The sequence below is a fragment of the Rana temporaria genome, chromosome 3 (genome assembly GCF_905171775.1).
Source record: "Rana temporaria chromosome 3, aRanTem1.1, whole genome shotgun sequence".
NCBI lineage: Eukaryota > Metazoa > Chordata > Amphibia > Anura > Ranidae > Rana > Rana temporaria.
This window is the reverse complement of record NC_053491.1, coordinates 397,414,175-397,431,895: the sequence shown is the minus strand read 5'-3', so window position 1 is coordinate 397,431,895 and position 17,721 is coordinate 397,414,175. Positions and strand designations below refer to the sequence as shown.

General features: G+C 41.5%; 1 protein-coding gene across 1 annotated transcript in view; it reads left to right on the top strand.

Moving 5' to 3' along the window:
* TGFA (transforming growth factor alpha) overlaps positions 1–15,077 on the top strand; it is a 96,707-nt gene extending 81,630 nt beyond the window's left edge. Inside the window, exons 3-6 of the mRNA XM_040345875.1 lie at positions 1,371–1,488; positions 5,710–5,859; positions 8,779–8,888; positions 13,251–15,077. Coding sequence (XP_040201809.1) covers positions 1,371–1,488; positions 5,710–5,859; positions 8,779–8,888; positions 13,251–13,258 — 386 coding nt within the window. The 3' untranslated portion in view covers positions 13,259–15,077. The remainder of the gene's footprint in view (positions 1–1,370; positions 1,489–5,709; positions 5,860–8,778; positions 8,889–13,250) is intronic.
* The last annotated feature ends 2,644 nt before the right edge of the window (positions 15,078–17,721 follow it).

The following is a 17,721-nucleotide window of genomic DNA, read 5'->3' as shown; positions in this document are numbered from 1 at the left end:
AGCTAATTACCTTGAACAAAGTTTTGTTAATCCTCATATTTTTTCAGTCACTTTCTGTCTTCATGCATTTACCTAATCTTCATATCGTTCTTCTGAACCAACCGTGCCTGTGGAATGTGTGTCAGTCAATTGTAGTCTTCAACTGGATTACAAGTGATATAGGGTGACAGCGCAGGGGCACGGTTGAGAGACAACTGACCTTAAAGTGATTGTAAAGTTTGATTTATGTGTTTAAATAACAAATTTGTTATACTTGCCTGCATTGTGCAATAGAATTGCAAAAGTGGGCCTGATCCGCCTCTTCTGCGTCTCCCACCGGTGCTCCTGGCTCCTCCTTCACTTCCTATTGTGCCACACCTGTGGGATTGATTCCAAACCACGCTGCCTGCGTCCATAGACACAGGCATTGAGGCTTGGCTATGCTCCCTGCTTCTTTGTCACAGAATTTGACAGGATGGGAGCCAATGGCTTGCACTGCCTCAGCAAAGTCTGTGAGAAGGGGAAGAGCAGCTACAGATGGGCAGAGTGCTGGATCCAAGTGAGGGCTCACATTAATATAGGGGGGTATGGGAGCCGATATTGCACGCATTAAAGTGGTTAAGCCACTCTAACCTGTATACGCCTCCTATTGTAGTATCCCCCTCTGTGTGTGATTTATAAAAATAAATGCTGCAAATACCTAATTTCACTGCTGAAATTGCGATCACATGACTGGCCAGCTCTCTCCTTTCCGCTTCTGAGAGATGCAGTGGGTGGGGCTGAGATTCCTCTGCTCAGTCTGGAGGAGAGATGGAGAAAGCTGGTTGGTCATGTGATCTCAATCTCAGCTCTTAAATTAGGTATTTACGGCATTTATATTTATAAATCATTCACAGAGGGGGACGCTGCAATAGGAGGCAGTGATGATGTTGTATACAGGTTAGTGTTATGAGAGCAGCAGGACGGGGGGTGGGGGCTCACACACAGAGAGTGAAGGGGGGAGGAGGATACAGGAGCAGAGAGGAGAGCAGATAGCAGGCTGCTGATGACAGAGGCACGTAAACTGACCACGGTGTCTGGTCTCAGCAGCCACGATACACCGTGGTCAGTTTTCAGAGGGATGGGGAGAAACTGGCAAGATCAGCTAGGTTTTTAGGTGTTACAGGGGGCAAAATGACACAGGACAAGCACTGTGTCATATAACATGCATTAAAGGAGTAGGATCCATTTTTATTTTTATTTTTTTGGTTAACAAACGCTTTAAGGTAAAAAATGTTTAGCCCTAAAAACCACTTTAACGCTTATATGATATTTTAGTAATTAGATTTTGTTTTTGACAACCTCAAAGCCTTGATCTCTAATAAGCTCTTTTTGTATGTTTTCATTTGCAGATCCTCCAGTTGCAGCAGCAGTGAGATCTACGTTTCTAGACTGCACGGAAGCCCACACTGACTTCTGCTTCCACGGGACTTGCAGGTTTATAGTGCAGGAGGCAGAACCATCCTGTGTGTAAGTCATCATTTTATGCCCAGGTTACTATATTACCAATACTCATCTGAAAGCTGCATGGAATGCTGCAACTGACAAATAAGAGGTTACTTTATTAGGCCAACAGACCTTCTGAACATTATCCGGTGTGTCAGAAAAGTCAGTTTTCCTTATTTGCATGCAAGTCAGCAAGGCCCCTTTTACACTGGGGCGTTTTTTAGGCGCTTTAGCGTTAAAAAATGCCTGTAAAGTGCCTGAAAGAAGCTGCATCTGCAATCCCAATATGAAATCCTAAGTGCTTTCACACTAAAGCGCCTGAAAAACGCCCCAGTTTGAAAGGGGTCTTAGCGCTAAAAAAAGCACCGGTAAAGCGCCTGAAAGAAGCTGCATCTGCAATCCCAATGTGAAAGCCCGAGTGCTTTCACACTGAGGCACTGCGCTGGCAGGGCATCAAAAGAAAGTCCTGCAAGCTGCTTCTTTGCAGCGCTTTAGGAGCATTGATTACACCGCTCCTAAAGCCCCCTTCCCATTGAGGGAGCTTTTTTTAACGCCAAAGCGCCTGAAAAACGCCCCAGTGTGAAAGGGGTCTTAGCGGCACTTTACCAGCGTTTTCTGGGCGCTAGCGGTGTGAAAGGGCTCTGAAAGCACTGGGATTGCAGATGAGGCTTCTTTCAGGCACTTTATAGGCTTTTTTTTTTTAACGCCAAAGCGCCTGAAAAACGCCCGAAAAACGCCCCAGTCTGAAAGGGGCCTAACTAAGAAAGTAAGAGGGCCAGCAGAACAGCCAGGCAACGTGCATTTTCAAAGAATGACAGTCTTGAAGCATACATTTTTTAAAAGCAGGTAGACAATGCCCATCTTTCTAGCATGATGGGTCCCATTTAATGCTCCTCACTAGAAGCTGCAGAGCTTCCTCCGCTTGCACAGGAAAAGCTCCATTAAATTCTATGTATTGCCCTAATAAAAAAAATTAAATCAGTGTTAGAAACATTACATATACAAATAATCCTTGTGATCACATTAAGTAGCAACTCCAGCATGTTTCGCCTACCGTGGCTTCTTCAGGGAGAATTAGTAACTGCAAGAAGCAATCAATGTGTTTATAAAACACAAAGAGTTACAGTCATAAAATAAACAAAACCTTACATTGTAACAGATACAGCAGCACGACTAATGGACTTGCTTACCATATAGGTTCAATACATGTATTTTCTGAATGCAAGCAGTAAAAGTAACAAAATCCAAGTTATCTGATTTTTGCAGTCCCAGTACAACAGGGCTTAGGCTGAGAGAAAGAGAAGCAGCATAAGGAGCTAGTCAGTAGTTGTATGATAACAAGGGACATACTGATAAGGAGAAAGTGACAGAGAGTTGAGATATTTCTCCTTTCACTGACCACTAGGGTGGGGGAGGGACAAGACCTGTCAATGTTAGAGAAAAATCGGGTCTCTTTGCCTGCCAGATGGGGTTGAACTGTGTGGCAGGGATGGCTAGGCAGAAATGCAAATTATTTAATGGGTAAGAGAGCTCCCATATACACTATATTGCCAAAAGTATTGGGACACCTGCCTTTACACGCACATGAACTTTAATGGCATCCCAGTCTTATTTATTACGTTGGCCCACCCTTTGCAGCTATAGCAACTTCCACTCTTCTGGGAAGGCTGTCCTCAACGTTTAGGAATGTTTGACCAGGTAAGGCAGATGTGGACGAGAAGGCCTGGCTCTCAGTCTCCGATTAAAATCATTCATAAGGTGTTCTATCGGATTGAGGTCAGGACTCTTTGCAGGCCAGTCAAGTTCCTCCACCCCAAACTTGCTCATCCAGGCCTTTTTGGACCTTGCTTTGTTCAATGGTGCGCAGTCATACTTGAACAGGAAGGGGCCATCCCCAGACTGTTCCCACACAGTTGGGAGCAAGAAATTGTCCAAAATGTATGCTGACGCCTTAAGAGTTCCCTTCACTGGAACTAAGGGGCCAAGCCCAACCCCTGAAAAACAACCCAACACAATAATCCCCCTCTACAAATTGATTTGGACCCGTGCACAAAGCAAGGCCCATAAAGAGATGGAGGAGCAAGTTTGGGGTGGAGGAACTTGACTGGCCTGCACAGAGTCCTGACCTCAATCCAATAGAAGACCTTTGGGATGAATTAGAGCACAGGCCTTCTCGTCCAACACCTGACCTCACAAATGCGCTTCTGGAAGAATGGTCAAACATTCCCATAGACACACTCCTAAACCTTGTGGACAGCCTTCCCAGAAGAGTTGAAGCTGTTATAGCTGCAAAGAGTGGGACAACTCAATATAGAACCCTACGGACTAAGACTGGGATACCATTAAAGTTCATGTGCGTGTAAAGTCCCAATACTTTTGGCAATATAGTGTATGTATTTAATCTGTGTATTTAACCGTTTGCCTGGAGTTCAGCATTAAATATCAAAAGTTCTAAGAGCTATTCTAGAAACTAGCGTTGTAGTAGTAATTTATCAGGAACAAACTCCACTTTGATCCATAATAAACCGCTCTCAAAAAATGTGTTTGACGTACAGATACTGTGATATGAAGCGGCATCATCGGTATTTCATTGATTCTTCGTCTGTGACCTGCTGTATGAAAATCCTTTTCGTCATCAAATGCACCGTCACATCAATGCTTCAGAATATCCCCAATAAAACGCATAACCTTTGATTATCTATAGTGACAAGAGCTATGAAAGCTCAGCAAGGATAACGTTTTATGTACTTTTAGGTTATTTACTTGGCTACTGTTGCAGTTGTTTGCTTGTTCGTCACATCAATGCTTCAGAATATCCCCAATAAAACGCATAACCTTTGATTATCTATAGTGACAAGAGCTATGAAAGCTCAGCAAGGATAACGTTTTATGTACTTTTAGGTTATTTACTTGGCTACTGTTGCAGTTGTTTGCTTGTTTGGATGGAAAACAATAGAGAAAAATTTCACTAGACAGTAAAAGGTATCCTTCACCTACAGGCAATGTAGACGAGAGAGGGGGTTATTATTCACAGGTGTACAATTATATTGCATGTATATATTATACACATTATTTTTAAACAATTTTTGTAAGACCCCTTTCACACTAAGGCGTTTTTCAGGCGCTTTTGGGCTAAAAATAGCTCCTGTAACCCGCCTGAAAAAACGCCTCCCCTGCAGTCCCAATGTGAAAGTAGCCTAATGCCCGGCCAAAAGCACATTAGATTCGGAGTAAAATGGAACGTGTTCTATATTTAAACTTTTAGGCCCAGATTCTCAAAGGGGCTTACGACGGCGCAACGCCATGTACGCCGTCGTAAGTCCTAATCTGGGCCGTCGTATCTATGCGACTGATTCTTAGAATCAGTTACGCATAGATATCCATTAGATCCGACTAGCGTAAGGCTCTTACGCTGTCGGATCTTAAATGCATTTTTTTTTTTTTTGCCGCTAGGTGTCGCCTCCGTAGTTTTCCCCGTCAAGAATGAAAATTAGGTAGATACGCGAATTCCCTAACGTACGCGTGGTCGACGCAGTGAAGTTACAACGTTTACGTTAGGTTTGCAAGGCGTAAAGTTGCCCCTGCTATATGAGGGGCAACCAATGTTAAGTATGGCCGTCGTTCGCGCGTCGAAATTTAAAAATTTACGTTGTTTGCGTAAGTCGTCCGTGAATGGGGCTGGACGCCATTTACGTTCACGTCGAAACCAATGACGTCCTTGCGACGTCATTTGGAGCAATGCACCCTGGGATATTTTCCAGATGGCGCATGCGCAGTACGTTCGGTGCTGGAACACGCTTAATTTAAATGCTCCTTGCCCCCTACCCGGCTAATTTGAATTAGGCGGGCTTGCGCCGGGTGATTTACGCTACGCCGCCGCCGCAACTTTACAGGCAAGTGCTTTGTGAATAAAGCACTTGCCTGTAAAACTTGCGGCGGCGTAACGTAAATGACATACGTTACACCGCCGCAGAGATACGCCGGATCTACGAGAATCTGGCCCTTAAACTTTACATTTCCGATGGGGCAGACACACGGTCGGAATTTCTGATGGAAAAGTCAGTCTGATCGTGTGTATGCGGCATAAGAGTGAACATTGCATATGAGATTTCATATTTACAATTTTCAACTAGGTAATGGAACTCTAGGGTCCCTTTCACATATTTACCAGACTATTCATAACTGCCTTCCCGAGGAAAAAAAAATGTGCTCATTGAGTTCCCTTTTTATGTTTTGTTTTTGCAGATGTCTTCCAGGCTATGTGGGTATACGTTGTGAGCATGCCGACCTCCTGGCGGTGGTGGCAGCGAATCAGAAGAAACAGACCATCACTGCACTAGTAGTGGTGTCAGTGGTAGCCACAGCTCTGCTGATTGTTGCCTGTATATTAATGCAGTAAGTAAATCACCATCTACTTCAACAAGATTACATTTTGCTTCCTATCTTCCACCTATCTTCTGAAAGGATCGTATGATGCTTTGTAATGGCAGACCACTTGTGGTACCTCTTGGCTGCATTTTGGTACCTTTTGGCTAATTCCTAAAGCATAGTGTGTTGTGTAAGCCTTGCAAAATACATGTCCCCTTGCTTCATAAAATGTATGTAAACCCTAATGCCGCGTACACACGATCGGTTAAACCGATGAGAATGGTCTGATGGACCGTTTTTTCATCGGTCCAAACCGATCGTGTGTGGGCGCCATCGGTTATTTAACCATGGGAAAAAAAACGATCGTTGGTAGGCACAACCATCGGTTAAAAATCCATGCACGCTCAGAATCAAGTCGACGCATGCTTGGAAGCATTGAACTTAGTTTTTTTCAGCACGTCGTTGTGTTTTACGTCACCGCGTTCTGACACGATCGTTTTTTAACCGATGGTGTGTAGGCGTGACTGACCATCAGTTAGCTTCATCGGTTAACCAATGAAAACGGTCCATCGGTCCGTTCTCATCGGATGGACTGATCGCGTGTACGCGGCATTACAATACATTTATTTTCTTTGCTCTCATTTGTTTCTGTTTAATACACCATTGAATGTGTTTTGTTGTATCTGTTCAACAAGTGCGGAAAATGCCTGTTGGTCTTGTCAGAAATTCAAAGCTGTTCTTTGCTATCTCTAGCAGTACTATCAGCTCTTGTAGTTCTTATCTTGGACTACAAAACAACTAGTCCCTAAATTGTGGAGAAGGGATTCAGTAGTTTAGAAAAAAGACAACTTGGCAGGGCTGACACCATTGTATGCCGTTTTAGTCTACAAAATTTGTATCAGCCTTATAAGGGAGATTGGGAGTTGAATGCATTTCTTGAAGGGTCTTTTAAGGGTATAAGCATAAGGAAATGTGCATGTTTTGCAGAGATGTACTGTTTTTTTTTTTTGCCATGACATTTAGGGGTTGGTTTTACTAAAATGTGAATGTGCAAAATCTGGTGCAGCTGTGCATGGTAGCCAATGAGCTTCTAACTTCAGCTTGTTCAATTAAGTTTTGACAAAAAACCTGAAAGCTGAGTGGTTGGCAGAACTGCACCAGATTTTGCACTCTCCAGTTTTAGTACATTAACCCCATACTTTGTACTGATTAACTCATAAATTAGGATCAGTATTTCTTGCTTCAAATTAATTGAATTTTTAACATGTAGATTGTTCTATCACTAAAGTCCACGTTTTGTCGTCATATAGAATGAAAAAGAATAACAACTAGCCATTATAAATCATATGAATGCCACAAAGAAAGGGTTACCATCTATCCTAGTAATACCGTGTTTCCCCGAAAATAAGACCGGGTCTTATATTAATTTTGGTTACAAAAATCAGACTAGGGCTTATTTTCAGGGGATGTCTTATTTATTTATGGAATGTACAATAATCTACATTTATTCAAATACAGTTATGTCATAATGACGATCTCAAAGTGGTTGTAACCCCATAAATAAAAAAATATATCCTGATCCTTTAAAGCATGATAGCCAGCACAGTGACCCGCCATAGCTCTTCTTCCCCACTTTTGAGCACTGCAGAGGAAGGGGCCGCTGACGTGGGAGAGGAGAAGATCTCTGGCCGGTTGCATGAGCGCCCAGTGGCACTGTAAGTGAAGTATTTTCCAAAATAAAGTTACAAAAGGAGACTCACTGCTCATTATATAATATTTTTACAAAACGGATTACATGTTTTTACAACGACTTTAACTAGGGCTTATTTTCGGGGTAGGGCTTATATTGCAGCCATCCCTGAAAATAAAGCTAGGTCTTATTTTCGGGGTAGGGCTTATTTTCAGGGAAACGGGGTATGTGTGTAATTTTTGCATGCTAGCAGAGCCCTATATGCCAGTTTTCCAAATTAAGATCCTAGTAAAAAGTAAATTACACCCAAACAGCCCACATTGTGAAAAGCCCTTACCATGTGTAAACCAGGGTCTGCATGACTAATTGTACAAGACTGTATGTTAACAGAGAAGTACAACCAAAGCTTGTTTGACTGTACTTCTCCTATGGATCAAAGGAGTGCAGTTTGTTCTGCACTTCTGTAATCTGTTTTCAGCAGAAAGTGGGCTGAAGCCTGCTGTCTGCTGACATCACAGAGCCAGTCCAGGCTCTGGCGAAAGATTGTGACCATATGGTTGGGATCCACCCATGAGCCTGGACCGGCACCTAGCTCAGCCTCTAAATGAACCGCTAAGAACCTAAGCCAGCCACTCCCCATCAGTCACCAGCTCTCTGCTCATGGAGAACTGAGCAACCAGCAGTGTTTGATTGCTCAGTTCTCTGCCTTAGAGTCGGCAGGGGACAGACACAGTATCATTTCTCCCCAAAAAAATCCCTAAACTCTTTTAAGTCGGCCATACAGGGCGTGAATGTTGACCAATTCCTGCTAAATCAGCCAAAATCGGCTCTGTCGGCACCACTCGACGCAACAATAGTTGATTTTTTGAAGATTTGATTTTTGGAAAATTGTTGGCTGAACAGTTGACTACATCCAGCCAAATGTTTATCATGGATTAAGGAGTCTATTAGATTTCTTTAATTCAGCCTGGAGGCTGAAAAAGTCAATCTATATGTGTATGGCTAGCCTTAGACCAGGAGATAGAGGAGGGACAGTAATCAAAGTCCTTTATGGACTGTTCACATACATTGGGAAGCAGCCAGGTTCTTTATTAGCATGCTGTTTAACATGTGTCCAATGCCCGGATGGGATGCTAAAGAATTTGAATAAATCTCAAGGTTTTGTCCTGTATAAGTCTCTGTGTGTTTCTCTAAGTTATCAAGGTTTACCTTTCAGCTTACCGTCGACTAACAATAGTTCCCTTGTGCTTTTGTAGCTGTTGTAGCTGGAGGAAACAGTGTGAGTGGTGTCGATCAGTTTTATGCCGACACGAGAAACCAGACGGTGTCTTCAAAGGAGGAGCATCCTGCTGCAAGTCAGAAACAGGTAAACTGCTAACCTTGAGTGGGAGAATGATGGTTATTATTTCACGCTATAAAACTGGGTGTCTGCAGACAGGAAGGGTGTCTATTGCAATGTCCTTCAAGAGGGGATGGCAGGAAGGGAAGGTAGGAGGTCATATGGGGCGGGAAGGAAAAGGGGCCTGGGCGTAGGAAGGGGTGCAAGATTCCTATCCCCACCTGGTCATCCACCCAGAAATCAGAAAAACAGGACTAGAATCTGAGGCCTGGAAGTTACCTTTGTGAAGCCAGAGGGGACTGGTCTTTAAAGAAAAAGTAAGGGGTACAAGTTTTCCAATATTTCCTACTCTGTTCCTTCAGTGACATCATCAGGTCTTCCATTTACTGGATTTTCGTTGTTCTAGCTAGCCAGTGAGATTTATTTGGCCAGGCTGTGCTCTTCAATAGAGCAGGAATGCTTGCCTTTTCGCAGCCGTAAGGAGATATTTCAGAAGTAAACTTTTTTACAACTGTGTATCATGAAACAAATATGCTATTGGATTCCTATCAAGAGACACACCTGTTAGGACTTTAATTGTTTGTTTAACCATATCCCAAAATCCGGTCAGCCTTGGGTTATGACGTAGGGTATCCTCCGTCTTCCAACAGCGTCAGCAAGTGCCAGGGCTCTGGGGAAACGTGATGCAATACTACTGGAGTTCTGTACCACCCCAGATGTTTTTAAAACTACATTTCCTATGATGCTCCACTACACTGCGGAGTGCATGAGCATCATGGGAAATGTAGTTCCGAAACATCTGGGGTGCCAAGGTTCATCATCACTGATCTAGTACGTAGTTTATACCCGCTCTTGATATCTGCTTGCTGTTGAAGCATTCATTTTGAAGAGGTTACCTCTCACTCCCTGTTGTGTCTACAGGACAGGAAGTGATGGGAATTTTTTCCAATGGAACATCAACAGCAAAAGCAAAAAAAAAAAACATTTTAATATATTATAAAACCTGTATAATAAGTTTTAAAAATGAGAGCATCTGGCATCCTTGTCTCTTCAAATGTTGTAGTGCGTTTAACTAGCAATGTAACAGACAGAAGAAAGTGCTTTCCATGTATGCGGCATTTATTCAAAACCAACACGACATTTGCCGTACAGTGGAAAGTGGAAACAGGATGTTCTGTAAAATGGAGCCTGGAAGCCAGGGAGGTTCATGGTTTAGGGGGTGAAAAGGGCAGCTTAGACCATAAATCCATGGCATCTTGCCAATTGCAGTTAAAAAAGAGGTTACAGTATCCACAGGAGGAACGTTTAACTGCCGACGTGAAAATAACGCAGCCATTGTGAGGTCGAGTGAGATGGGGACTTGCACAAGGTTACTTTGTCTCTTATGGAAACATGTGGATATGTGGAAAGAGCCCTCTCCTCCCTGAGCCGCCGCATTTACACAAATGGTCAAATACATATTGCCGTGATTTCATCTCCTCCTTGCATCAGCCAAGTCACACCTGCTGTTTTCCAGTTTAATGTAAAGATAAATGGAACAGTCACAACATGATTCACAGATCCGTCACCACGTATTAAATTACTTCTAAGTCAGGAAAATATGTATCATTCTGTATTAGTGGCTCCAGTCAGTTTTGCAGGGATTCTATAGGAAAAAAATAGCTGGCAGTGTTCATATATGACAGGTACACTTTACTTACAAACAGTCTCTTTGCAAAAGAACGCAATGACTGTAATCTGATAATTGCAGCGAGTTCCCATGTAGGTGTCGGAAACTAGATGTGGAGAACGTAGGAGCCATTTTTGAGCATCAGAAAAAAAAGGTGTGCAAATATTTGCATTTCTGTCTCTCCCTCTCTTCAAATATACATTTATGTGCATTTATCTTTCTATCTTGTAATAATTATTCACATGTACAATATGACAGCTTCTCTCTGTTCATGAGCAGAAGTAAGCCAAGAAGTAAAACTAGACAGAGATGGATTGCACAGGGATGGTGGAACATCTTGGCCAAGGTGTCTTTCTTTATTGTTTACCAGCTCTGTGTTCTTGAACGGAGATCTGTTTAAAAAAAGCAGCCAAGGAACCATTCATGTGCATTTGTTGGCAGTTTGTCAGTTGTGGTATTTACCAGTCAGTTCTAAGGGTGGAGAAGAGTTTCCAGAAGTAGAATGACTTATTAAACTTATTAAACTGTTTGGAATCATTTACAGTCCAGCTTTTAATAAGCTTGATAACATGAATTTCCTATGTATTCTACACAAATACTGACCTTTAGCACTAATTCTGAAACTACGGTATTATTTGCATGAAAATTATATCTGTATGAGTATTCACCAAACGCATTATGGCCAACAGCATTAACTATAGGTAATGGTGGTGATCAACGACTTTTATATCGAGATTGTGTGTCAAGCAATCTGACACTAATGCCTCGTTTCCACTGAGCGGATCGGTTCGGTACGGTATGCTTTTTTGGGTTTCCATTATGAAAGCGTGCCATAAAAGCGAACCGTACCGGACCATTCTGGGTCCTGCTTCAGATGTGGGGCCATAGAGAATGGAACGGTTCCATTAGGGCGGACCTACAAATACATCTCACTGATTGGTGGATGTGCTAGGCTTTTTTTCTAAACCTTGCATGGTCCCGGATGGTCCGATTTGCAGTGGAAATGCTCTGCAGAATAGACCGGTTCATTCTAACCCGTTCCATTTTAAGCGACCCGAACCGATCCGCTCAGTGGAAACGAGGCATAATAGACACTGGGTGGGAATTGAGTGACTGACACAGACATCGCCATTGACATTAATAAAGTGAGCTCTGGGCTGTGATTGAACAGCAGGTTCCAGTCATGAATCATTGCAGTCACAGCGGGAGTCAGCAGGTGGGGGCACAAACCTGAACCTGGAAACAGGCAGCGACGTACAGGTATGTCGCTGTGTCTGTATGAGCCGCCCATTCACAGTACAATGAAGGCGGGCGGGCATTACTCAAATCATTGAACTGTTGGTATAAAGATATGAAACCACCCCTAATATCCTGTACCACCACTGCGCCAAAGAAAAAAATTTGAAATAAAAGTTGCCACTTAAAAAATAATAATGATAAACTGAATTTCAACCTATAAACTGTGAAAATAGGACAAAAATGTAGCGCTCATGAGATCAGTACCCAAGTACCAATCACTAAATAACTGTAAACAAATCACTAGTGATAAAACTAATAAATAAATATATATATATTTTAATATTTCCACGTGACATGTGACTAATAAATAAATGAATAGTCCATAAAGTGAAGTGATATTCAAACAAGATTCAATCTTCTTAAAATCTTCCACCCCACCGCCGTGCTTGTGACGCCACGTGGTGTCACAAGCACGGCGGTGGGGTGAAAGATTTTAAGAAAATTGAATCTTGTTTGAATATCACTTCACTTTATGGACTATTAATTTATTTATTAATTAGTCACATGTCACGTGGGACTAATATATATATATATATATATATATATATATATATATTATATTTATTAGTTTTATCACTAGTAATTTGTTTACAATTATTTAGTGATTGGCACTTCGGTATTAATCTCATGAGCGCTACATTTTTGTCCTATTTTCACAGTTTGATTTATAGGTTGAAATTCAGTTTATCATTACTCAAATCATGACTGATTTTCTTTAATGTGACGTGAACTAGTAGGACCTGAGTATAGTTCTTGGACTGGAAAATCAGATTTCACATTTGTTTTATGTTGTAACCTGTCTTTTAGTTTCTGGACAACTGACCATCACACTTATAAGAACTTGTTGGAGATTCTATTCTGTTGGACCCATTAGAGTTTCTATTCCAAAACCATAGTCATTGATATACTGTAGACTTGGTTTCATTTGTGTCTATATCCTCCACGCTTCTGAGAAGAATTTCCACAAGATTTTGGAGCATATCTTTGGGAATTTTTTCCGGTTATACAAAACAGAATTCATAAGGTCAGGTACTGATTTTTGGCTGGAACATCTAGCTCAGAATTGACACTCCAACTTATCCCAAAGTAGTTTATTGGGGTTAAGTTCAGGGCTCCATAAAGACCACTCAAGTTCCTCCTTGCAAAGTTCATCTTTATGGACATAGCTTTGTGCACAGGAGCATAGGCTTACTGGAAATAAAAAAATAACCTTTTTGAAACTGTTGCCATAAGGTTGGAAAGGCACAGTTGTCTAAAATGTATTTTGCAATGAAGCATCTGTAATCTGTAGTTTGGAGGAGTGACCACATTTAGGTTTAGACATATGCAAGTGTGATGGTCAGATATCCATATGTTTTTGGCTATGTAAAGTAATACATAATAACTTATAATTTTCTCTACTTCTTTGTCTTGCTTTTTAGTGGTCTGAAAGAGATTGCAAGAGTCCAAAGGCAACTTCTTGGCTACAGAACATTACTGATCCAGCCTGTTCAACTCAATTCTCAGACTACAGCTGGGACGCATTATTGTAACCGGACATATGTTGGGCTCTATGATGACTCATGGGAACTCTTTACCCAACGTCCCTGCACAATGTGAAGCAGTGATCCTAGGAGGAGCTCACTTCACACTGGAAATTGAGACGTAATTGGATTCTAAGTAGTCTGGGTGGATCACGGAGCGCTACCAGCGGTGGATGGACTGACCCTATAAGTGTTGAGTTTATTTTTGTTACAAAAGGGTCTACTTTGGGTTTGATTGTTCTTTTAACGATCCATCTGTCAGATAGGCCTTGAAAACATTGCGAGTCATTGCCGTATAGGCCTACCTATTGGCAAGATGGGCAGAAAATTCATATTTTATATTCTTCAAAAAGACTGCAAAAGTGTTGCTTTACATGGACCATTCTTTAATATACCATGCTGCTGGCATTTCAGTATACATAGATATATATCTAGGGACAGCCTGGTGATATCCACAGGAGTAGAAAATCCATTTTGAGTTAAGTGTTTGAAGAGCAGAAAGTTATTTTTATGTCTTTAAACTCAAATTACCTATACAGTGCATTAGTATTAACTTCTCGTACAACCTTTTAACCTGGTCATATTTACAGTTCTAGCTAAACTTATGGAAGGCTTTAAAAACTAGTTCTGTTTTGGAAATAACCAGTCACGCCGAGTCTACCCAATGTACCTCCATCTTTTTCTAAGTTCGTCATCTGGTCTCCTGCAGCATGTGTTATTCACGGCTTTGGATTGGATTGTCACACACTAAAAGGCTTTTGATTGCAGTATGGACATTGTGGACTTGTGGATGTTTTTCCATCTCGATGCTTCATTGCTTGATTCCATGCAGATTGCTGGGTTTTGGGTGGTGATCCCACTACAAACTTCTCTCTAAACTCGCCATTTTTATTGTCTGTAATATTCATATACTTTCTTCAGAATCCAGGTGAGCCAGTTCACTGGTAGAAGTTAACCTGTCCACAGCTTAAACATATTAGCGGTCAAACAATATTCATGCTCTGGAAGCATGCTACTAAAATGCACATTTTCTAAATCCTAGGGTAGAATCTTCGAAAAATGGAAAAGCAGTGTCATGAAAGAGAAAATGTCAAAAGCAAATAATATTTAGGCCTCTGCCTGACACACTTAAAAAATTTGTGTCAGTACCCACCTCTTCTACTACATCAGTGTTTCCCAAGCATTAACCAGGTAATGCCACCTATACAATTAAAAACCGGCCCACCTACTTGCTGAGGTCCAGTTAGGAAATTGTCTTTTGGTGCCTAGCCTATGCACCTATAGTTTAAACTGCTCCTTGTATTGTTCTATTATAAAGAAAGAAACATACTGATACAGAAACCAACATAAAATGTACTATGTGTTACTCCTCCTGCCCCCCAGTTTCCTCCTCTGCCTGTTGTGTGTGTTGGTCCCTTACAGCACTGTTTTCCCTGTATGACATTGCTCCACCAGCATCCAGATTCTTGTGAGATGCAGTATTTTCTTGTTAAGAGCCATCGATTTCCCACTACTGGGACATCACATAATCATTGAAGGGTAATGGAAGACATACATAAGTGTTCCAATACCCATCATGACTTATGTTTTGCCATAGTATAGTGTCACCAAGCTGTAATTGGAAAGCCACTTGCAAGGCCTGAGAGGAGACGCAGCATTTCTCCAGCAACCAGAAAGGCCACGAATGTCTGAAAAAAAGCTGACCACTTTTTTGGTAAAAAAAAATAACAGTACTTTGTAATTTTTTTTAAGCCTCATTATTTTATAAGGCATCATTGATGGCATCTATCTTATATGGGAAAACTTGTATTATTCAGTTAAGTATATCTTTGATGTTTAATTGTTTAGTAATAATTTATGACATTTGAATCACCGGTGGCATATAATTCCTCATCCTCCCGTCTAAGCTAGAACAATTATTTGCTATAGCAATTAATATTTTCAACTACAGGAGCCATTCAAAGTTAAAAATAATACAATTGTAAGGCTGAAATAATGACCCTTGGCAAAATATATGCTTTATCTTTGTGAACATAGCTTCATATTAAATGACTTGTACTACAGGAACAGGAAACGTAGGACCCAGAAAAATATCAGTTTGCAGTAGAGAGACCGTTTAATCTATAAAGAAAAAAATACAAAAGGGGCAAAATACTTTCATGTAATTTGCTTTGCAGGTGATAGAAGTGTCATAGCTAAAGAAATGTGGAGTAAAAACATCAGGGAATACAGAGTGGACATTTTATAAATAGTTGTGCTGTATAGTTTGTTTAAACAAAATTCAATAAAATGTACAATTTAATGAAATAAAATAAAATATGCACCTCACTGTATACAGCTTAATAGCCTGCCATGTGCACTTCTCCAGTTGGCCATCTGATTGGCCCACTAGGCAGCCATACAGCCAATGGAAGGAGCTTGTACAGCAGATTATTAAACACTGCTGCCTAATTTTAGGGCAATAGCCTAGTGTTGTCAGCCAGACACTGGAGGCTCTGTTACTGGCAGGATCTCCAGAATATAAACTTTGCAATACGTTCACAAAAATGTGTTCAAGAAAACTGTATACAGTGAGGCATGGGGCCAAACGCATTTAAAAAAAAAATCTATTTAGGGATTACAAACACTTTAATCCTTTTTTTTTTTTAAAAGCTCCCCTGTCAAATTTTCCCTGAAGATAAGTCCAACTCTGTATATAAATTTCCCTGTGTTTCAAAGGCAGTTTTTTTACTTTTGTAATTCCTTCCTGGATTTTTAGACTGTGTTCAGCAGGGACCAGATGGATTTTGTTCAGTGTTTGGCCGCCCTTGCTCAACAAAAGTCGGTTGTTTGACTTCTGTCAAAGGGATGTGCTGAAAAACGTGTTGCTGATCAGTGTATTTTGACAGTAGCGAGTTCTGTTGTCAGAGTACAATATCCTGGCAGGAGGGATTCTGCCATCCACCTTTGTTTGTGTGGATGGAAGCATCTATTCAATGTTTTCATTTAGCCCTCTGAACGAAAAAAGAACCTAACTCTGTATGGCCAGCTTAAAGCGGGGGTTCACCCTTAGAGGGCACTTTTTCCCCTTAGATTCCTGCTCGTTTTCTCTAGGGGAATCGGCTATTTGTATTAAAATATGTGCAGTACTTACCCGTTTACGAGATGCATCCTCTCCGTCGCTTCCGGGTATGGGCTGCGGGAATGGGCGTTCCTTCTTGATTGACAGGCTTCCGAGAGGCTTCCGACGGTCGCATCCATCGCGTCACGATTTTCCGAAAGAAGCCGAACGTCGGTGCGCAGGCGCAGTATAGAGCCGCACCGACGTTCGGCTTCTTTCGGCTACGAGTGACGCGATGGATGCGACCGTCGGAAGCCTCTCGGAAGACTGTCAATCAAGAAGGAACGCCCGCTTCCGAAGACCCATACCCGGAAGCGACGGAAGAAGATGCAGCTCGAAAACGGGTGAGTACTGCTCATATTTTAATACAAATAGCCGATTCCCCTAGACCGAACGAGCAGGAATCTAAGGGGAGAAAAAAAAAATTTAACAAATGGGTGAACTCCCGCTTTAAGGCTTCCCAACTAGATTCTCATTCTATGCTCCTTCCCAATATTCATTATGTAAACTACTCACATCTTTATCGCCCTTAAAGTGCATCACAAGTTTCAGCAGTCTTGGCGTTTTTGGCTCCAACCCCAGTAGACTTGTTTGATGCCTTATTTATAGTTTCGTAGTGGGCACAGAAGAAAAGAAGTTGTCCAGTCATAAATAATAGGTTTTATCCTCCCACTCTAGTATGCCAGGCATTATAGGAACAGCTGTTTTGTTCATGATATGAGATTTATGTGGTCTACATTACCGAGTTCTTTCCCACCTAATGTTTTCTCCTGTCCATTCCAAAGACATGACGTGTGTCTGAGGTCATAGTCACTGCAGGGAAGCAGGTTCCAGCATGTCTAATAATGCCAGTGTTTGGGAGTCAAAGGATGAGTAGGAAACCTCCACAGGGGGAAACATCATACTTTTATTTTGCTGGTAGATAAAGTATAATGAAATTAAAGGTATATTAGAGATTGTCTCTGCAGCAATGGCGAACATTCAGAACATTGGTCCTCTTGACTAAAAGTGTATGAAAGAACAACTCAAATCTTGAGTTCCTTCATACCTTGGAGACCTATAAGAGAGAACTGGATTGGCTGTAATAGTAATTGAAAGAGATCCATCCTCTTCAATCTTGAAGCGCATCGTGTTTTGTGAACGTTCGTTAAAGGACTGTCAATATATTATTACATTACCCAAATCTGTGCTATATCCCTGTAGTTTATTCATGCCAAGTGCGTTCTGAGCTTCAGCAGTTACAGCACTCTAGGAGAAGCTCAGTGTCAT